The sequence below is a fragment of the Phocoena sinus genome, chromosome 2 (assembly GCF_008692025.1).
Source record: "Phocoena sinus isolate mPhoSin1 chromosome 2, mPhoSin1.pri, whole genome shotgun sequence".
NCBI classification, from domain to species: domain Eukaryota; kingdom Metazoa; phylum Chordata; class Mammalia; order Artiodactyla; family Phocoenidae; genus Phocoena; species Phocoena sinus.
The window spans coordinates 143,054,513-143,075,348 of NC_045764.1; the positions used below are offsets into that span (position 1 = coordinate 143,054,513).

Here is a 20,836-nt window from a genome sequence, read left to right on the forward strand (position 1 = left end):
ATGTAATTGTCACTTAGCTGTACACTTAAACATGGTTAAAATGTTAACTATATTTATTACAATAAAATAAAAAGGAAAACAAAAACTAGTTGACCATAAATGTGATGTTTGTTTCTGGACTTTCAGTTGTACCCTATTGCTTTACATGTCTGTCCTTATGCCAGCTCCACATTGTCTTGATTATTGTAGATCTGTAGTGACTTGAAATCAGAAAGTGTAACTTCTCCAGCTTTCTTCTTTTCAAGATTTTTTGACTGTTATGTGTTCCTTGAATTTCCATATGAATTTTAGAATTTGCTTATCAGTTTCTGGAAGTGAGTTCTTAAGTCCAGTCTGCCACTCCTAGTTGTGGGACCTTTGAAAAATTGCGATTAGAGTAAAAGAGCACTTTACCTCTAGAATGATTCCTTTAGTGAGGAAAGCAGTGTGTTGTAAGGGAAAGAACATGAAATTTGGAATCAGTCTTCCTGAGTACAATACTATAGAATACTGATGGTATGTTAAATTGATAGGTATTCTAAACCTAGCTGTGTCTCATGATGCCATGAAAATAGAAATGTCTGCTATTGTTCTTGATACATCTTAGTTGTGACAGAATCTATCAGTAAAAGTGACAGTTTGAGCATCATTAAAACCATCGATAAGAGAAGTTTAATTATGGTTAAAAATCTAACTTACGTTTCCTCTTTCAGTAGTCATTTACTGTCTACCTTTTTAAACTACTATATGGAAAACCTGAGCACAAAATGGTTGTTTTTCCTCCATGGTTATTGGGGTGGGTAATGGGCAATTATTGGTGGCACTCTGATGCTAATGGAAGAAATAGTCCATATTTTTAATACACTGTTGCCAGTTTTGAGAATATTTTTTTCTCCTAATTTCAGGTTGGGTGGGACTATATCAGCATACAAGATAGTACCAGATGAAATAGAAGAAATCAAGGTATAGTATGGCGTTTTTCACCTCTACAAAGAATCAGTGTCTCAGTGGGAAGGTGGGCAAATAATTGTTTTTTCTTTATCCTATTGAATCTTTGGCAGTGTTAGGACATCATTTAATTCCCAGTTATCCTGTTTGAATTAAAATATACATATCAGATAATCATCATCAGATTTCATCTACCATCATCAATACATGTTAGGAAAATCAAGAAAACAACCCTTTCTTGTAAAATTCATTGAAAATTTACTTAAGAAAACACTTTATAAGCATTAGTATGCATAATGGACTTTTTAAAATCTTGTTTGAATTTCTTTTCCCTATCTTTCACCAATTATAAATAATATTAGTCTTCTAGTATATACTTCCTGGTTCCTTTGATAACACAGTAGGTCAATCTCAATTTAAAATTTACAGCACAATACATGAAAAATTGACCTTATTCTTTGAATATTACAGCATTGTTACATTTTTCTGTCTCTAACATTTTACTAAATCCTGTGAACTGTTAGTCTTCTAGCATAACACATGGCCCTTTCCTAAAAGCAGTTTACAGTCTAAAGAGAACTGAACTTAGTCTTTTCCATGAATAAAATTTAACAATTGGATAGCAATAGTCAAGGGTAAACAAGACAAGTTGAGCCTCTTAACAGTACATGTAAAGATCTCAACAAATTGTTAAGTTTGATTTGATCAAACTTTTCTAAATCAAGTTCAGTAAATTCAAATCTTAGTAAATAATTCCTAAACTTGGTTACATTATTTTTAAATAAGTTAAATTCATGTTTATGTTCTATACTGTTACTTTCAGTATCTCAGGTGTTCTGTGTGGACAACACCAGTAATTAATACCATGATTGTATTCTAGCAGCAAGTGGGGGAAAAAAGTCAGGAGTGTCAAGAGACTCTTTCCAACTTGACATAAATTCATAAAGTAGTTTGGCTGAGAGGAACCTTATGTCTAATCCATATCTCTCATTTTTCAGAAAATAAAATGGGAATTAATAAAGGTGAGCTTGTTGAAATTAATTTTTTGTGGTGCTTAAAGGTGCTCTGTCTTATATTACAGTTGCAATATGTGTTAAGTGATAAAGGTAAACAAAGTATTCTATGAAATACATAGGAAGGAAGGACACTTGGTCATTCAAAAAAGATAATCAGCAAAATCTTTCCAAGAGGTGTACTAAGCAAATTGGAATTCTGTACAGAAGCAGAGGCACTTGTGAATGCATAAATAGGAGATAATATGACACCAGATAGATCACACGTGTAAAATAAAGATTGTTGAGATGTAGGATTGTCATTGGGCCTTTATGCCATGTTAAGAAATTTGGATTTTAAACTGAAAACTATGGGGTGCCATTATGTGATTTTAAGAAAGAAAGTGGCATAATCATGTTGGTGATTTTATTAGGTTTTTCTTTGATGAGTGAGAAAAATTATTTCAGTGGAGAAGAGGTTCCATCTATAAGGAAGGAGACCAGATTGCAGGAATATAGGCAACGATTGAAACTTGAACTAAAGCAGTGGCAGTGAGGCTGAAGAAAAAAGCCTCAGATTCAAGAAATATTATTTAAGAAAATAGAATCAGCAATACTTGGTGATTTATTGGATATTTAAGGGAAGCTGGAAAGGTTGACCTAGGTTTCTGCCTTGGGAATCTGAGTAGATTGTGTTGGTGTTAACCTAAAGAGGAGATACAAAACAAGGAATAAGTTTGAGAGGAAATAGGGTAAGTTTTGGACTTATTGAATTTGAGGTTCCTCTTAGATAACCATATATCCACTAAGCCATTGGGTAAATCAGCTTGTAACTCAAAAGAAAGATAATTCTGTCTTTCAGTTGTTACTGAGATTTGTCATTATGCAAAAGTTAGCTGAGGCCATGCTAGTTAGTGGAATTGCCTAAAAGAGCTATATGAGATCATAATAGTGGCCCAAAACTGTTGCCTTGGGGAAGGCCCATCCTAGAAACAGAGGATAAATATACTCTTTTATTAGTTTAATTAATTAGCAGAAATGCTTTAAATTTTTTAGTAGTGACTTTTCTCTAAAGGAGTAGTGTTTTTCATTGTGTTTTTTTTTTTTTTTTTTTTTTTCCGGTACGCGGGCCTCTCACTGTTGTGGCCTCTCCCGTTGCGGAGCACAGGCTCTGGACGCGCAGGCTCAGCGGCCATGGCTCACGGGCCCAGCCGCTCCGCGGCATGTGGGATCTTCCCGGACCGGGGCACGAACCCATGTCCCCTGCATCAGCAGGCAGACTCTCAACCACTGCTCCACCAGGGAAGCCCGTGTTTTCTTTTTAATTATAGAATTTTAACAGTTACTCCTCAAGAGATTCCTTGAAAAAAAACATGATTCATGGATGACATGTAATAGTGATTTTTTTCCATCAGTTACTGTATCTAAAACAGCTTTAGAGAGTTTGAGGCCTGAGGCATAAAAAAATGTGAAATTGATTCTTCCTTTCAAAAGTGTTGGAAGAAAAGCAGTCATAAAATATTTCAACATTTTTTGGCACCATTAGTATTTTCAGCTGATATCTTTTTGTTTTGATTGGAGGAAATTTGAAACATCTGGTTGTAATGTTTATTTTATTTGGCTAGTATATGAGTAATTTAAAATTACCTAAATAGTACAATTAAGTCTAAATTTGAAATATACTCTTTGTAGTATACTGTGTATAAATAAATATGCATGTGTACATTTACTATTAAAAAGATATGATTGGTTGATGAAGCATAATTCAATTTTTGTCAGATGTGGTAATCTTTCACATCGTTTCTAGCACCAGAAATCATTATTTAGTTCATACATAGTTTGAATTAAGCATACATTTATAATTTACCGTAAATCACCTCATATTGAATGGCTGCTTGGCCAAAGCCTTAAGGGATAAACAGCAAATACATTCCTAGCCCAATCACAACCATCTCTTCCACCCAATACCCTGAATTTTTATCATTATCAGTTCCTTTCTTTTATTTAGTTTTACTATATATGTATACATCCTTAAATATTACAATTTATTTTTGTTTCTCTTTGAACTTTGTATGAATTGAGTTGCATTGTATTCAATCTATTGTGCCTTGCTTCTTTTTTTCAATACTATGAGATTCATCAGGTTGTTGTCTATAGCTAAGGTTTTTGGGGGGGTTGTTTTTGGTTTATTTTTTTGTTTTATTTTTTGCTATAAAATAGTGCATTGTGCCACAAATTATTGAGACATCCTTCTGTTGAAGGATATTCAACTTATTTCCATTTGGAACTATTATGAAAAATGGTGCTATAAAAGTCTTATAAAATATCCTGTGTAAGAGTTTCTCTGAAATATATACTGAGGAATGGGATTCCTGAGTTTTAGTAATGTATATTTTCTGGATGAAATCAAACTGTTTTCCAAGGTAGTTAAGCCAATTTATACTGCCACTTGGCTGAATTTATTTAAAATAGAGATATTTAAGTATTAACTCCTTAATATATTTGTAATTTATATTGGTATAAATTTGTTTTTTTTTTTTTTTTTTATAAATTTGTTTTTATTTACAAATGAGATAACTAAACTTTCATAATATTTTCCAAATGTATCTATTTCCCCAGCCCAATTTATTGAAAAATCCATCTTTTCCCCCTATGGTTTGAACTGCCTCAGGTACCATGTATTAAATTTTCATATGCCTAGACACACACATACACATACACAAATCTCTCTCTTCCTGAACTGTTGTTTCATTGATCTGTTCATCTGTTCCTTTGCTAGCACCATACTATTATGATTATAGTGCTTTTTTTGTATAGTAGGAAAGGTTGTATGTTGTTTTTCTTTTTTATTCTGTTGGCTCATGTATTAATTGCTCCAGATATTACACTGAGTTTGTCAAGTTCAAAAGTGTTCCTACTGAGAAGACTTTTGGTTCTAACCAAGGTGGAGTAGCCCTGTTCTTCCAAAATCTTTCCTCTCACAATTAAAAATCCCTGGACTTTTGTTTGTTTATATTAAAAAATAAACAAGCATAGAAAGACTCTGAAAGGTAGGAAGAAGAAATCAGACTGCCTTAGGACTTCAGGACTTGAGGAATGACATGGCAGTGAGTTACCTGGGTTTCTTTTTGTCTCACATTTTACCCAGCCTCCAACCTGGAACCACCAACAGGCAGAGAAGAAAAGCACGTAGAAAAGCCTGTTCCCTCTTGCCAAAGGACCCAAGACAAGGGTGGACTAACAGAACAGAAAGCCTTTTTTGGCATACCCTCCCTACTCCGGCCAAATGCCAATGAGAAAACTACTTAACTTCCCCAGAGTTTCAGCAGAGCCAAGAAGGGAGCTGATCTTCCACCTCACCCCCCCTGCCACCTGACAGAAGCAGGTAGCAGATCTCTGAATCCCCTCTGCCAGTGGTGTTGGTGGGGTGATCAGGGAGCTATTCTTCCATCTCTCACATAGCAGAGTAGACAGTTCTCTGATTTCCCTGCCAGAATATGGTAGTGGGGACCAAGTAGGGAGTTGATATTCTATCACCAGCCCAGTGGAAACAGGTTATGCTCTGATTCCTCCTGCAGGGTAGTGTCAGTAGGGTCCAGTGATGAGCCGAGACTCCCCCAACCCAGCAGAAGTTAGACCAAGAGGCAGTGCAAGATAGGACTAGTCACCACTCTACTTCACCCTCCCTTTACTGTGTTAATGAGGCCTTTAAGGGAGATGACACTCCACCTTCATATACATCAACATCAGTGGAGATGTTACTGCACTCTCAGTATGAGTCAACCTTCTACTTCCCTTCCCCTCTCAGTGTTAACAGGGTCCAGCAGGGAGCTGAATATCTCATACTAACAACAGTGTGGAGCAAGGTGATGCACCACTTTCACCAGAAAGGTTTCAGCAAGGTTAAGAGAAGAGTTAAACTTCTACCCTATTGTCTTCAATGAGGCAGTGGGAATCAGTGCTTCACTTCTGCCAGAGTGGTGTCAGTGGGACCCAGCAAGAAGCTAAACATATGGCCCTTATACTACAAGTCAACAAGAGGACATCTTAAAAAGATTAAATAGGATTCAGAGTCTCATAATATCCAGAACGTCCTGGGAACAGTCAAAAGTCACTCATCATACCAAGATCAATGAAAATCACAACTTGAATGAGAAGAAAACAGTGAACAAACACCAGTATGAAGAATAATCACATGTTGGAATTATCTGACAAGGATTTTAAAGCAACAAGCATAAAAATGCTTCAACAAGCTATTAGTAATTCTCTTGAAACAAATGAAGAAAATAGAAATTACAAAAAGGAGCCAAATGGAAATTACAGAACTGAAAAGTACCATCTCCAATATAAAACACTGAAGGTGGGCGGGGGGGGTGTGGTGGCAGGGTAGGCAGTGACTCCAGAAGGAAGCGGCACAACATTTTTCAAGTGCTGAAAGAAAGAACTACCCGGCACAAAGTCTACATCCAGTCAAATTATCCTTCAGGAATGAATGGAAAGCAGATACTCAGACAAAAGCAAAATAAAAGAATTTGTCACTAGGAAACCTATCCTGAAAGAATGGGTAAATAAATTCTCTAAAGAGAAAGGAAATGTTAAGAGAAAAAGGCTTGAAAATTTAGAAAGGAAGAACAACAGCAGAATGGGTAAATAGATTAGCTGATCTTTTTTTATGATTTTCTTAAATCACATTTGAAGGTTGAAGCAAAAATTATAACACCATATGATGTGGTGCACAATGTATGTAAAGTAAATACTGAACATAATCATATTTAAAATGTGGGAGGGTAAAGGTGCCTAAGTGGAAGTAGAGTTTTGGTATTTCACTTGAAATGACAAAACGCCAATACCAGTAGACTGTTTTAAGTTACATCTGTATATTGAAACACCAAGCAACCACTGAAGTATTTAAAATTGTGTACTCAAAAACACTGTAAGTTAAGATGGAATCCTAAAAAGTGCTCAAGTAATCCACAATAAGGCATGAAAAGAGAAACAGAAGATACAACAAAAGATAAATAATAAAATGGCAGATTTAAATCCTGAGATATCAACAATTACCTTAAATAAATAATCTAAATATACCAATTAAAAGACAGAAATTGATGTAATGGATTTTTAGAAATGATCCAACATATGCCATTCTCAAGCAACTCATTTGAAAAACAATGACATAGGTAGGTTGAAAGTAAAAGGATAGAAAAAGATATACCATGAAAACACTAATTTTTAGGGCAGGGGAAAGCTCTCAAGTCACTAATCTATGTTTCTTCCTCAAGAAACTAGAAAAATAAGAGCCAGATATAGTCAGAGCAAGAAGAAGACAGGAGATACTTAAGAATTGGAATCAGTGAAATTGGGAACATTAAAACGACAGGGGAAAATCAAATAAAAAGCTGGTTCTTTAAAAACTCAATAAAATTAGTAAACCTCTTACTAGACTAACGAAACTAAAGAAGGCACAATCACCTATATTAGGATAGGACAAAGACTATCACTGCATATCTTTTAGTCATTAAAAGGATAATTAGAAAAGGCTTTGAAAAACTATACTCATAAATTGGACAACTTAGAAGAAACGGACCACTTCCTCAAAACCCACATACTACCAAAACTAACCACAATGACATAGGCAATCTGCATAGTTGTATAACCATTAAAGAAATTAAATTTGTAATGAAAAAGCTCCTAATAAAGCTCCAGTCCCGGATGGTTTCATGGGAGAATTCTGTCACACATTAAAGAAGAATTAATATCTATTTTACTCAGCTTTACTGAGTCATTTCCCACCTTGTTTTATGAGGCTAGTATTACATTGATACTAAAATCAGAAAAAGACAGTACAAAAATGAAAACTGTAGACCAAGATCTCTTACGAACTTAAAATCCTCTACTAAATATTACCAAATCAAATCCAACAATGTATAAAAAATTATTACACACTACTACTAAGTGGGATTTATTTGAGGTAAAAACTTGTTCAACATTGGAAAAACAATCAATGTAATCTATCATATCTACAAGCTAAAAAAGAAAAATTATATGGTCATATCAATTGATGCAGAAAAGGTGTTTGACAAAATCTAAAACCTGTTCTTGAAAAAGCTCTTAACAAAATAGGAATGGGGTGGGGGGAAACCTCCTGAACTTGATATAGAACATCTACAAAAAATTAGAGCTAACAATATACTTAATGGTGAAAGAATGAGTGCCTTCCTCTTAAGATCAGGAAAAAAGCAAGGTTGTCCGCTCTCACTACTTTCCTCCAACCGAGCACTAGAAGTTCTCAGTAGCACAGGAAGGCAAGAAAACGTATTAAAAGGCACAAAGATTGGAAAGTAAGAAATAAAACTCCCTATTTGCAGATCACATGATTGTCTATGTAGAAAAAAGTATCTAGAGAAAAACTGCAGCTAATAAGTCAGTTCAGTTAATTTGGGGGATATAAGATCAACATCAAAAAGGTCAATTTGATTTTTATATAATTACAACAGTAGGAAGCTGAAATTTAAAACAATACCATTTACAATTACTTCAAATAAAATTAAATAGGTCGCACTTAAGAACACACATATCTGTATGCTTAAAACTACAAAATGCTGAAGAAATAAAAGGCCACTTAAAGAAATGGACAGGCATACCATGTTCATGGATGGAAAGATTAAACATAGTAAGGGTGTCATTGTTCTCCAAATTGACATATAGGTTTATGCACTTTCTATTAAAAAACCCAACAAGTTTTTTTTATGACATACAATTACATAAATTTATTTTAAAATTATATGGAAAGGCATAGGTTCTAGAATAGCTAAAACAATTTCAAAAAAGAATAAAGGGAAGGACTAGCTCTACCCAATGATAAGGTTTACTGTTAGCTACAGTAATCAAGATAGTGTAGTATTGGCAGATAGATAGATAATATCAATGAAACAGAATGTATAACCAGTAAGTAGACTCACACAAATATGTCCATTTGATGTTTAATAAAGCTACAAAAGTACTTCAGTGGATAACCTTTTCAACAAATGATGCTGGAATAGTTGGGCATCCATAAGCAAAAAAATTAACCTCACCCATTTTATACCTCTTATATAAAAATTAACTCAAAATGGATTATAGATTTAAATATAAAACAAAAGCTGTTAAGAGAATAAAAGGACAAATGTTCAAGACCTATGGTTAGGCAAAGAGTTTATGTCCTATTTTTTGTTTCCTACTATAAATGGAATGCTTTCTCTATTTTTATTTTAACCCCTCCTCATCTTTTTTTTTAACTGAAGTATAGTTGATTTACAGTGTTGTGCCAATCTCTGCTGTACAGCAAAGTGACTCAGTTTTATGCATATATACATTCTTTTTTAAATATCCTTTTCTATTATGGTTTATCCCAGGAGATTGGATATAGTTCCCTGTGCTATACAGTAGGACTGTGTTGTTTATCCATTCTAAATGTAATAATGGTTTGTATCTACCAACCCCAAATTCCCAGTCCATCCCTCTCTCTCCCCCTCTCCCCCTTGGCAGCCACAAGTCTTATCTTTATGTCTGTCTGTTTCTGTTTTGTAGAATAGGTTCATTTGTGCCATATTTTAGATTATCCACATATAAGTGATATCATATGGTATTTGTCTTTCTTTTTCTGACTTCACTTAGTATGGTAATCTCTAGTTGCATCCATGTTGCTTCAAATGGCATTATTTTGTTCTTTTTTATGGATGAGTAGTATTCCATTGTATATATATACCACATCTTCTTTATCCATTCATCTGTTGATGGACATTTAGGTTGTTTCCACATCTTGGCTATTGTGAATAGTGCTGCTATGAACTTAGGGGTGCATGTATCTTTTTGGATTATAGTTTTGTCCAGAGTAGGATTGCTGGATCATATGGTAATTTTGTTTTTAGTTTTCTGAGGAACCTCCATACTGTTTTCCATAGTGGCTGCATCAATTTACATTCCCACCAACAGTGTAGAAGTAACCCCTCCTCATCTTGATGGAAATTTCACTCTGGGTAGATGTGGCCTCGAGTGTGGGGCTTCCTCTCCCCTCAGCTCCCAATTAAGGGTTATGGTATCTCTCCAAGATGGGCAGGGCTTCATCATTTCTCATGCCTCCAACTCTGAATTGCAGAGGTTGGATTCCTGATGAATGCAGTCGAAAGTCAGGGGCTCCCTTCCTTTACCCAGCCCGCATTCATAGGAGGGTAGCTCTAGTCCTGATGCAGCACACTGAGAATACTGGAGGCCTCATCATCCTCACTCCAGCTTGCTCATAGGGCAGAACATCCACATTAGGAGAGGCAGCCCAAGCAGACCAAAGGCTACCACCCCTACACAGCACTTGGAACAGTGGCTTAAAGATTTTTTCCAGGGTAGTCCATAAGAATATATTACTCTTAAGCTGTTCCCAAAGGAAAGGCCTTATTTGAAACAATGTGGGGAAGTTCAAGCCTAAGGTCACTCTCAAAAACAATGGATATTTTGGTGGTAAACAATTCAGAGTAGGCTGATAATCTCTCTAAAAGAGCAAGAAGCTAAATTAGTTTATCAGACTGAACCTGGGAGAAAGTCAGCTAAAAAGAATCCTTGAATGAGAACAAACCTCAAAGATGAAATGAAAATCTACCCTGTCTGAATTTAATTGATCAGACTGTGGCGCAACGTATGTCCCCAGGCATTGTTCATCACAGTAGTATCATTAGTGGAGCATAACAGCTGGATGTGCCAGCAAAGAGGCAAATAGCTTAACAGATCAAGGAAAGAAGAGACAGTTGAAGAAACCCCTACTAAAACCACTGTCTTCCCAAGGTGACTTTGTGTATGCCTTGGCTGTACCCTCTGAGGAGCAATATCAGAAGTTTCGTACAGGGTGGAAATAGTCTTTTTAAAGTAGCCTAGCTGATTTCAGTAAACAAATAAATAATCAAACAACAAAGCTCTGAAGAGAGGGAAGGGTGTCAGTATCCCAGGTTGCTACAATATATTATATAATATGTCCAATTTTCAACAAGTATTTTAAGACACAAAGAATAGGAGAGTGTGACCATACACAAGAAACAAAGCAGACAGCAGAAACTGCCTGTGAGAGGTCCTAGATATTGAATTTAACAGATTTCAAAGCAGTCTATTTAAATACGTTTTTAGAAAAAGAAACAAATCTTCTAGGAAGCCATATTGAAAGAAGGAAAGAAGCCATGATGACAGTGTCTCATCAAATAGAGACTATCAATAGAAATATAAATTATTTTTTAAAAGAACCAAATGAAAATTCTGGAGTTGCGAGTATAATAAATGAAATGGAAGATTTGCTAGTGGGGCTCACTCAACATCTGTTCTGAGTTGACAGCAGACTTAAAGATAGGCAAATGATCAGAACCTCAGACAAAGGTGGAACACCATTAAGCACACCAACATGTGGTAATGGGAGTACAAGGAGATAAAAGAGCACAAAAAATATGTTAAAAAATAATGTCTGAAAATTTGCCAAATTTAATTATAAACATTAATGTACACATCCAAGAAGCTCCACCAATTCCAGATAAGACTAGCTAAAATAGATCCATACCCACGCACCTGGTTTTAGTAAGTTCAGGCTGCTATAGCAAAGGGCTCATATACAACAAAAGTTATTTTTCACAGTTCTGGAGGCTAGAAGTCCGTGGTAATGGTGTCAGTATGGTCAGGCTCTTATGAGGACCTTCTCTGGGTTGCAGACAGCTTTCTTCCCATTCCTCACATGAGAAAGAGAGCTAGCTAGCTCCTTGGCCTTTTGTTATAAGGGCATTAATTCCATTCATAACGAATTCACCTTCATGACCTAATTACCTCCTAAAGACCCCACACCTACCAAATACCATCACATTGTGATTACAGTTTCAATATAGGAATTTTGGTGGGACACAGTCTTCCGTTTCATACCACACATCATAGTAAAAGTGCCAAAAGACAAAGATAAAAAGTTTTATAAAAGTTATAAAAAGTTTTCACCAAAAAGAAGTGAACCTGATAAAATTAACATCTGACTTAACATCAATAAAAATGGAGGCCAGTAGTATGACACATTCAAAGTACTGAAAGAAAAAAAACCTGTCAACAAACCAAGGATCTTGTATCCAGGAAAAACTGTCTTTCAAAATTGAAGATGAAATACACTCCCAGGTAAACAAAAACTGAGAGAATTTATTGCTAACAGATTCACCTTGCAATAAATACGAAAATTCTTCAGGCCGAAAACAGGTGGCCACATAAAGTAAATGCACACACAGAAAGAGCACTGGTAAAGGTAATTATGTAGTTATAAAAGACAGTATAGATGAATGTTCTTTGTCCTTTCCTCTCATTACTGATTTGAAAAGCAATTGTATAAGACAATACATATACAACTTTTGCTGAGCCAATAATATATAGAAATGTAATATATTTGAAAATAACAAAACAAAGAAGGTAGGTTGGAGAGCAAAGCTGCATTAGTGTAAGTATATAACACCAGATGAAATCTTGAATCCACAGGAACAAATAGAACCAGAAATAGTAAATAAGAAAGTTAATATCAAAAACTCTATAAATATTTACTTGCCCTCTTACTTTTCTTGGCTTCTTCAATAAACATAAATTATATAAAATCTTAATTATAGCAAATTATTGAATTTGATGCATGTGTATTTGTATGTACAAAGACACATATATATATATATGTATATGTAACGTGGATAACAATAGCACAAAAAGGAAAGATGAGAGACTAGAACTATGTAGGAATAATGGTTCTATATCTCATGAAATTAAGTTAATAAACTCTAAATCTAAAGTAGATTTTGATAAGATACATATAGTAAACCCTAGTGCAATCACTAAGGAAATAGCTCTAAAACATATATAGTATTTAGTTCATATATATATATATATATATTCATATATATATACTTTTGAGACTGTCTCACATATTTGTTTTGTCCTGTTTGTTCATTCTTTTCTCTACATCAGTTTGTACTTTTTTGTCTATTTGTCTTTGAATTTAATATTCTGTGTTCTGCCGCATTTTTCCTTTTGACCTGTGTTTACGTTCTTCAATCCTAATAAACCTACTCATTTAGATCTAAATTTCAGATATTGTAAGTTTTATGTCCTAGTATGTCCATTTAATTTTTTATAGATTCCATTTCCTGGTGAAATTTTCCATCATTTTTTCTGTTTTATTTATCTCTCTTCTATTTTCTTGAATATATTAATCATAGTTTACTTTAAAATTCTTGTCTGCAAACTCCCCATGCATCTCTTGTGGGGTTTTTCATCTGTGTTTTCTTTTTAATATTGTGCCCTATTTTCTTACGTACCAAGTAATTTTTATATTTCCTGTGTAAAACAGTCATATTGGTTATAGATGATTTATCATCCATCATACTGTCTCCCTTTCTACTGATAGGTAGAAAATATGAGAAAGTGATCACTCCAATTCAGTCAAAACTTTTGCTGGGTTAGAGCTGAGTTGAGAATATGGTGGGTTTTCATCCCTTCCTTCCTGTTACAATAGGAGATTTAGCTTTGATAGTCTTAGGTTCCAGCCTAGCTCTCTTGCCTCCAGCCTAACCAATATAAGCCTCAAAAAGTGGCAGATATCTTGAAGTGGAAACTTTCATTGTTCTTTGGTTAGCCTTCCCTAGCAGATCTTTCTTTCTTAAGCACCATGAAGAATGCAAAGGATTTCACTCTGCCTTTCATAAGCTTTTTGTCTAGCTTTGCAGGCTTATGTACAACACTGAAATCCACAATTGTTCCAAGGGAAAAAACAGCCATGTGTTTAAGTCTATTCAAGTTTCCAGTTTCTAAATGTCTAAAAGCTTTCTGGTTTCTTTTCCTCCCAGCAGAGGATCTCTGCCTGGAAAAGCTGATGGTCAGCCCTGTGACCAAAATCAGCAAATATCCCCAGTGTAGATGGGTGCGGTGGGTAAGAAAAGCTACAGATTATCAGTTTAACTTAGAAAAGTTTCCCCATTTCTAAAATCTTATTTTGTCTAATTTATTGGTTCTGTAGCTTTTCAGTGTCTTTTAAAAAGTAGGATTTTTGTAATTATTTGATTGTCTACTCATTATGGTATATAAGTATTGACGTGCTATGATCTACTGCACTTTGCCCAAAAGCAGAACTCTGGCATTATATTTTTAACTGATTATTGCTAGGAAACATTGTTATTATATCTAGTAGTTTTTCAGTTGATTGATTTAAATAAACTTCAGTAAAGTGAAATCACAAAGTCATATCCTTTTGCCAGGATTGTGTTTTGTTTTTTTGTTTAATGTTCAGCGTATCAGGCACTGTGGTAATTGCTTAAAAACTACTAACTCATTTTAATCCTCATAACAAACATATGAGGTGGGTACTATTATTGTTCCTATTCATAAGTGAGGAAAATGAAGCAAAGATCATTAAGTGATTTGTCCAAGGTCACACAGCAAGTAGTGGTGGAGCCAGGTTCAAGCCCAGATTCTGGATTCTTTTATGGTAATGAGAATTAGTAGTAGCATAGATACAAAACATCATTCACCCAATCTTTCTACGTGAATACAGCAGACCCATTGAGGAAATGTTTACTTCAGTATTTGTTACTTTGTTTTTTTTTAGAAGATGTTAGAAATAGGAGTTGATTATTTTTGCTGCATTGGGTCTTCGTTTCTGTGCGAGGGCTTTCTCTAGTTGTGGCAAGTGGGGGCCACTCTTAATCGCGGTGCGCGGGCCTCTCACTATTGCGGCCTCTCTTGTTGCGGAGCACAGGCTCCAGACGTGCAGGCTCAGTAGTTGTGGCTCATGGGCCTAGTTGCTCCGCGGCATGTGGGATCCTCCCAGACCAGGGCTTGAACCCGTGTCCCCTGAATTAGCAGGCAGATTCTCAACCACTGTGCCACCAGGGAAGCCCAATATTTGTTACTTTTTGATACCCCTTCTCTTAATTGGATTGCTGTTCTTAAATCTCTCATTTGCCCTTTTATTTATTCAATAATAATTTATTTAGCATTTGTTTCTTCTGTACTTAAACTCACTTGGTTATCTCATCCAGTTTCATAGCTCTTGTTTCGGTTCTGTTTCCTAAAATAAACTTTTTAATGAAGTATAATATTCTATATGAGTTGTACATAAAAGTCACAAATCGTAAGTGTAAAGCTTGTTAAATTATCACAAAGAGAACACATCTGAGTAACCCACAGCTAAAGAAATACAGTATCACCAGCATCCCAGAAATCTCCCTATGCCCCCTTCCAATCACTACACCTTCCCTCTTCCTCAAAGGTAATTACTATCTGATTTCTGTCACCATGAATTATCTTTACCTGTATCAAACTTTATAGCAATGGATAATTGCTGTGCTTTTTGATTTATTAAATGTACAGTTTAGTTATCCATTCTTTTGATGAAGGATATTTGGGTTGTTTCCAGTTAGGGGCTGTTATGAATAATGCTGCAATAAACAGTCTTGAACATGTCTTTTGGTGCACATATATACACATAATCTCATTAGATATCCACCTAATAGACAAGCTAGATGTGACCTAGAGATACTGGATCGTAGGGTATATAAATGAATAATTTTACTAGATTCTGCAGTTTTCCCAAGTACATGTATGCATTTATATTCTCTTTAGCATTTTAGGAGAACTCCACTTAACTTCACATTCTCACTAACATTTTGTATTGTCAGTCTTTTTTCATTTAATTATTTCAGAGAATTGTGACCAAAAATGTTTCCAATATATGTATTTCTCTAATAAATAACTAATGATATTGAGCATATTTTCAGATAATTTGGATATCCTCTTTTGTGAAATGACTGTTTTAAAAGTTAGGTTAGCTGTCTTTTTCTTCTTTATAGTAGGAATTACCTATGTGTTCTGGATGAGTCCTTTGATAATGTGTATTACACATTTATTCTCGCAGTCTGTTGCTTCCCTTTTTACTCTCTGAAAAGTGTCTCTGACAAATAGAAATTCCAAATTTTTGTGTAAGTCAGCTTGTCAACCTTTTCAGTTATAATTAGTGAAGAAATATTTGTTGATTAAGTGAATGACCCTGAAGATTTCAATGTCTTGTGCAAGAGACAGTCTTATTCATTATAAAATGTAATTTTTATGTTAAATATATATACTAAAACTTTTAGAGCACAAAGGGGACAGTGACTGATTTTGGCTTAGAGGGTAAAGGAATTCTTCATGAAGAATATGATGAGAAGGGCTTCTAAAGCAAAAAAAAAAAAAAAAAAGTGAGCAAAGACAATATATGAATAAGCAGTTGGTTTTTAAAATAATTTATTTATTTTGGCAGCGTTGGGTCTTCGATGCTGCACGTGGGCTTTCTCTAGTTGTGGCGAGTGGGGGCTACACTTCATTGCGGTGCGGGGGCTTCTCATCACGGCGGTTTCTCTTCTTTGTGGAGCACAGGCTCTAGGCGCGTGGGCTTCGGTAGTTGTGGCTCACAAGCTGTAGAGCGCAGGCTCAGTAGTTTTGGTGCACGGGCTTAGTTGCTCCACAGTGTATGGGATCTTCCCAGACCAGGGATTGAACCCATATCCCCTGCATTGGCAGGGGGATTCTTAACCAATGTGCCATCAGGGAAGCCCTAAACAGTGTTTTTGAGAAATGCAAGTTTGTCTAAAGTCAAGGGATTATTAAGAATAACTTCAGGAGATGACAATGGAATGTTAAGTTGCTGGAGTCACATTGTAAATGATTTGTATGTCTTAGGGAGGGAAACTTTTGAAGATTTTGAAACAAAGACATTTTTTCAGGTATATTTCAGAGGATTTGCTATCATTAGCAAATGAATTGGAAGGAGGTATAGGGGCAGAATACTTAGGATGCTCTATACCAATCTAGATGAATGATGATAAAGGCAAGGCTCATGTCTTTCCAACAGTAATGGAAAATATGGGAGGTACATCACAGTGGTTAATAAAACAGACTCTGTATCTTAGTTGGATTGTGACTGTGCCTGTATCTTAACCATTCTGTGTTTTCCTAAAAATATGGATAGAACAAACCAGCCTTTGTTGGATTACAAAACCTGCTGTTGTTATTTTGTGATTAAATGTTTATAAAGTACTTAGCACAGTGCCTGGTACATAGTGAGCACACAGTAAATGGCACCTATGTGATATGATCCAAGTAGACTTGAGAAGTGAGGAGTAGAAATAGACTGATTCAGGTTTTTAGCTTAGACAATGTCATGGAAGATAGTGCCAATCCCTGAGGTCAGGAATTAAAAGGAAAAAATCATATTTGGGAGGACTAATGAATGTTGGGGGTCTTTAAGGCATATAGGTAAGAATCTAAAACTGGGAATTTATTCACTTCCCAACCCAATTAATTTAGTGTTTTTGTCTGGTTTGTTCAGTGTTGATGATTTTCATCTCTCTTCTTTCTGGTACTATTCACTTAATTGAGAGCACCTTTTCCTATGTTATATTCTCCTCAGGATAAGGGCATCCCAGAGGAATGATGGAAAAAACGTATTTATTTAAAATATTAGAAACATTATATTGCTGTAAGTTTTCTCTCTACCATATTTCTGATCATTTAGTCCCTTAAGGGGGAAACAAAAAAAACAGACTTTGCACTACCATTGTGCAATGTGGAGTAGGTAATTTTCCTCTCAACATCAGAACAATCTGATCTGGTAAAATGAGTAGTTCTTGGCTCTCTTTGAAAAGATAGTTTAAGCCTACCTCTCTTACTTTTTCACTGCCTATAGATAGATCAGTGTTTTATTGTTCCTCTTACTAATTATTATTAATATCTTTACACAGAGGTCTTGGCAAAAATTCCATCCAAATACTATATTTAACCTTACTAAAATGAATTTCCTCTGCTCTTCTTTACTAATAAACATATAAATTATATTGTAACATCTTAAAAATATTTTTTACCACTGATATTCTTATTGAAAACTAAACCATAGTGATGGTTATTACTATTAAAGTTACTGAAAATCAGACATTTTATATTCCACATATGACTAAATATCAGTGAATAAAATTGTTTTGAGATAACTTTTGTTAAGGAGATTTTTAAATAGCATTAAATTAATTAAATAATAGGTGTTATCTATGCCCAATTATTTACCTAGCTATATTCAGCCTGGAATAAAATGTTCAAAGGAGAACCACATCATATACAAAACTTTGTCAGAGGCATATCATTGACGTTTGAAAGAAGGTGATGTAATTTTAAAAATTCTTTTATGTCCTACTCATTATAAAATTTGAATATGGATTCTCACACAAAATTTTGGTATATGCATAAGTCAGTAATAAATAATGTGGTTTAATACATGGAAACAACCTAAATGTCCATCGACAGATGAATGGGTAAAGATGTGGCACATGTATACAATGGAATATTGCTCAGCCATAAAAGGAATGAAATTGAGTTATTTGTAATGAGGTGGATGGACCTAGAGTCTGTCATACAGAGTGAAGTAAGTCAGAAAGAGAAAAACAAATACTGTATGCTAACACATATATATGGAGCCTAGAAAAATGGTACTGATGAACCTAGTGGTAGGGCAAGAATAAAGATGCAGACGTTGAGAACAGACTTGAGGACATGGCGGGGAAGGGGAGGCTGGGGTGTAGTAAGAGAGTAGCATTGACATATATACACACCTAAATGTAAAATAGATAGCTAGTAGGAAGCTGCTGCATAGCACAGGGAGATCACCTCCATGCTTTGTGACCTCCTAGAGGGCTGGAATAGGGAGGGTGAGAGGGAGGCTCAAGAGGGAGGGGATACGAGGATATATGTATGCATATAGCTGATTTACTTTGTTGTACAGCAGAAACTAACACAACATTGTAAAGCAATTATACTCCAGTAGAGATGTATTAAAATGAAAATGAAACAAAATAAATCTCTTCTTCATTTAGGTTGCAAATTAAACCAAAATTTCAAATACTTAAAAAAAATGTGCTTTGACCAAGTATCTTTGCTTTCTTAATAGTTTTATAATGTGTGTGTATGTGCATCCATGCACATACAAACAGGCACTTATTTTTTAAGTTCCTATTGTGTACCCAGAATTATAGTAGATATTTTTCATGTCCTTGCTTACCTTACTCCTCTTAACAGTGGTCCAGCTTTCAAAGAATTTCACTAACTTGCCTATGGACATAAAGCTAGCAAATCGACTAGAACTGAAACAGGCACCCAGGTCTGTCTTGCCTCCAAGCCTGTTCCCTTTCTATTACCTTTTCTTCTACCCCAATGGCTCACAGTTAGAAAACTTACTAAGGTAAATAGTGTTGTTTATAGATGTGAAAAACTAAAAGCAGCAAAAATATTTATCGATAGGGTTTTTAAATTAAAATATATAGACTATTTTATGTAGATTTAAAAATCATTTTAGTGAACTTACTAATGATATATTGTCAAACTGAAAAATCAAGTTAATAGCACAGGTGTGTGTATATATGGAAATTTGTATAGAAGGATGATTAGCAAGTTTTAAATGGGTTATCTCTGGTAAAATGTTGGTGATTTTCAATTCTTTATACTTCTTTATTTTGATTGAATTATTTTTGTCTTTTTTCAGTAAGCATGTATGTTTAGAACCATGAAAATCACTAAGACTGTTCTCATTTGGCACCCAAAAATTAAAAGTGGTACAAAAATAGGAACAGGTTAAAATACAAAACATTTATTTTTTTCACCAACGGTCATTTCTAGAACCTAGTTTGTAATTGTATAACAGATGATACGTGTAATCAAACTTCTCTCACATAGCCATTTTCTTTTTCATATTGCCTATTCTACAGCAGTGAGTAGAATGACTTTAAATGCCAGACCCATAGAGGTGGCACTAAATTTTATTGATAAATAAAAGAATAAGCATTTAAACTGCTTTGAGAGGAAGTTCTATTCCAGTGTAGCGTAGTAGTTCCTATTAGAAGCCCCCTATTAGAAGCCCCTGTTGTTTTCACAAATAACAATTATAAAGTCTGGACCAAAAATACCCCTTAACTACCTGAAAGCACTGGAGAGTGACCAAGAGCAAGTAGATTCTGACATTTGGAAGAAGGCACTAGTTGAGTATCCCATTTATATAACACTTAACCCCAGAATAGGCCCCGGTTTGGCCTAGCTGGCAGCTGAAATCTGTAGGCTTACTGGCTGGAAAAACAGAGTTTGGGCAGCCACAGCTGCTTTAAAGTGATGGGGGTACTACATCACACTGGTCAGAATGGCCATCCTTAAAAATCTACAAATAACAAATGCTGGAGAGGGTGTGGAGAAAAGGGAACCCAGCTACACTGTTGGTCGGAATGTAAATTGGTGTAGCCACTGTGGAAAACAGCATGGCGGATCCTCAAAAAACTAAAAATAGAGTTGCCGTATGATTCAGTAATCCCACTCCTGAGCGTATATCCAGACAAAACTACCCTTCAAAGAGATACGTGCACCCTTATGTTCATAGCAGCACTATTCACAAGCCAAGACATGGAAACAACCTAAATGTCCTTTGACAGATGAATGGATAAAGAAAATGATGTACATATACACAGTGGAATACTACTCAACCATAAAAAGAATGAAATAACGCTATTTGCAGCATTACATGGATGGACCTAGAGATGATCATACTAAGTAATGTCAGTCAGAAAGAAAAAAACAAATATGACATCAATTATATGTGGAACCTAAAATATGATACAAATGAACTTATTTACAAAACAGAAACAGACTCACTGATATAGAAAACAAACTTATGATTACTAAAAGGGAAAGAGGGTGGGGGAGGGATAAATTCAGAGTTTGGGATTAGCAGATTCAAACTACTGTATATAAAATAAACCACAAGGTCCTACTGTATAGCACAGGGAAGTATATTTAATATCATGTAATAAACCATAATGGAAAAGAATATAAAAAGA

General features: G+C 35.0%; 1 protein-coding gene across 5 annotated transcripts in view; it reads left to right on the forward strand.

Moving 5' to 3' along the window:
* Positions 1–20,836, forward strand: part of GPHN (gephyrin) — a 636,104-nt gene that overhangs the window by 232,625 nt on the left and 382,643 nt on the right. For all 5 annotated transcript variants that reach the window (XM_032623646.1, XM_032623644.1, XM_032623643.1 and 2 more), the window contains exon 3: positions 885–942. In XM_032623646.1, the coding sequence (XP_032479537.1) occupies positions 885–942 (58 nt within the window). The remainder of the gene's footprint in view (positions 1–884; positions 943–20,836) is intronic.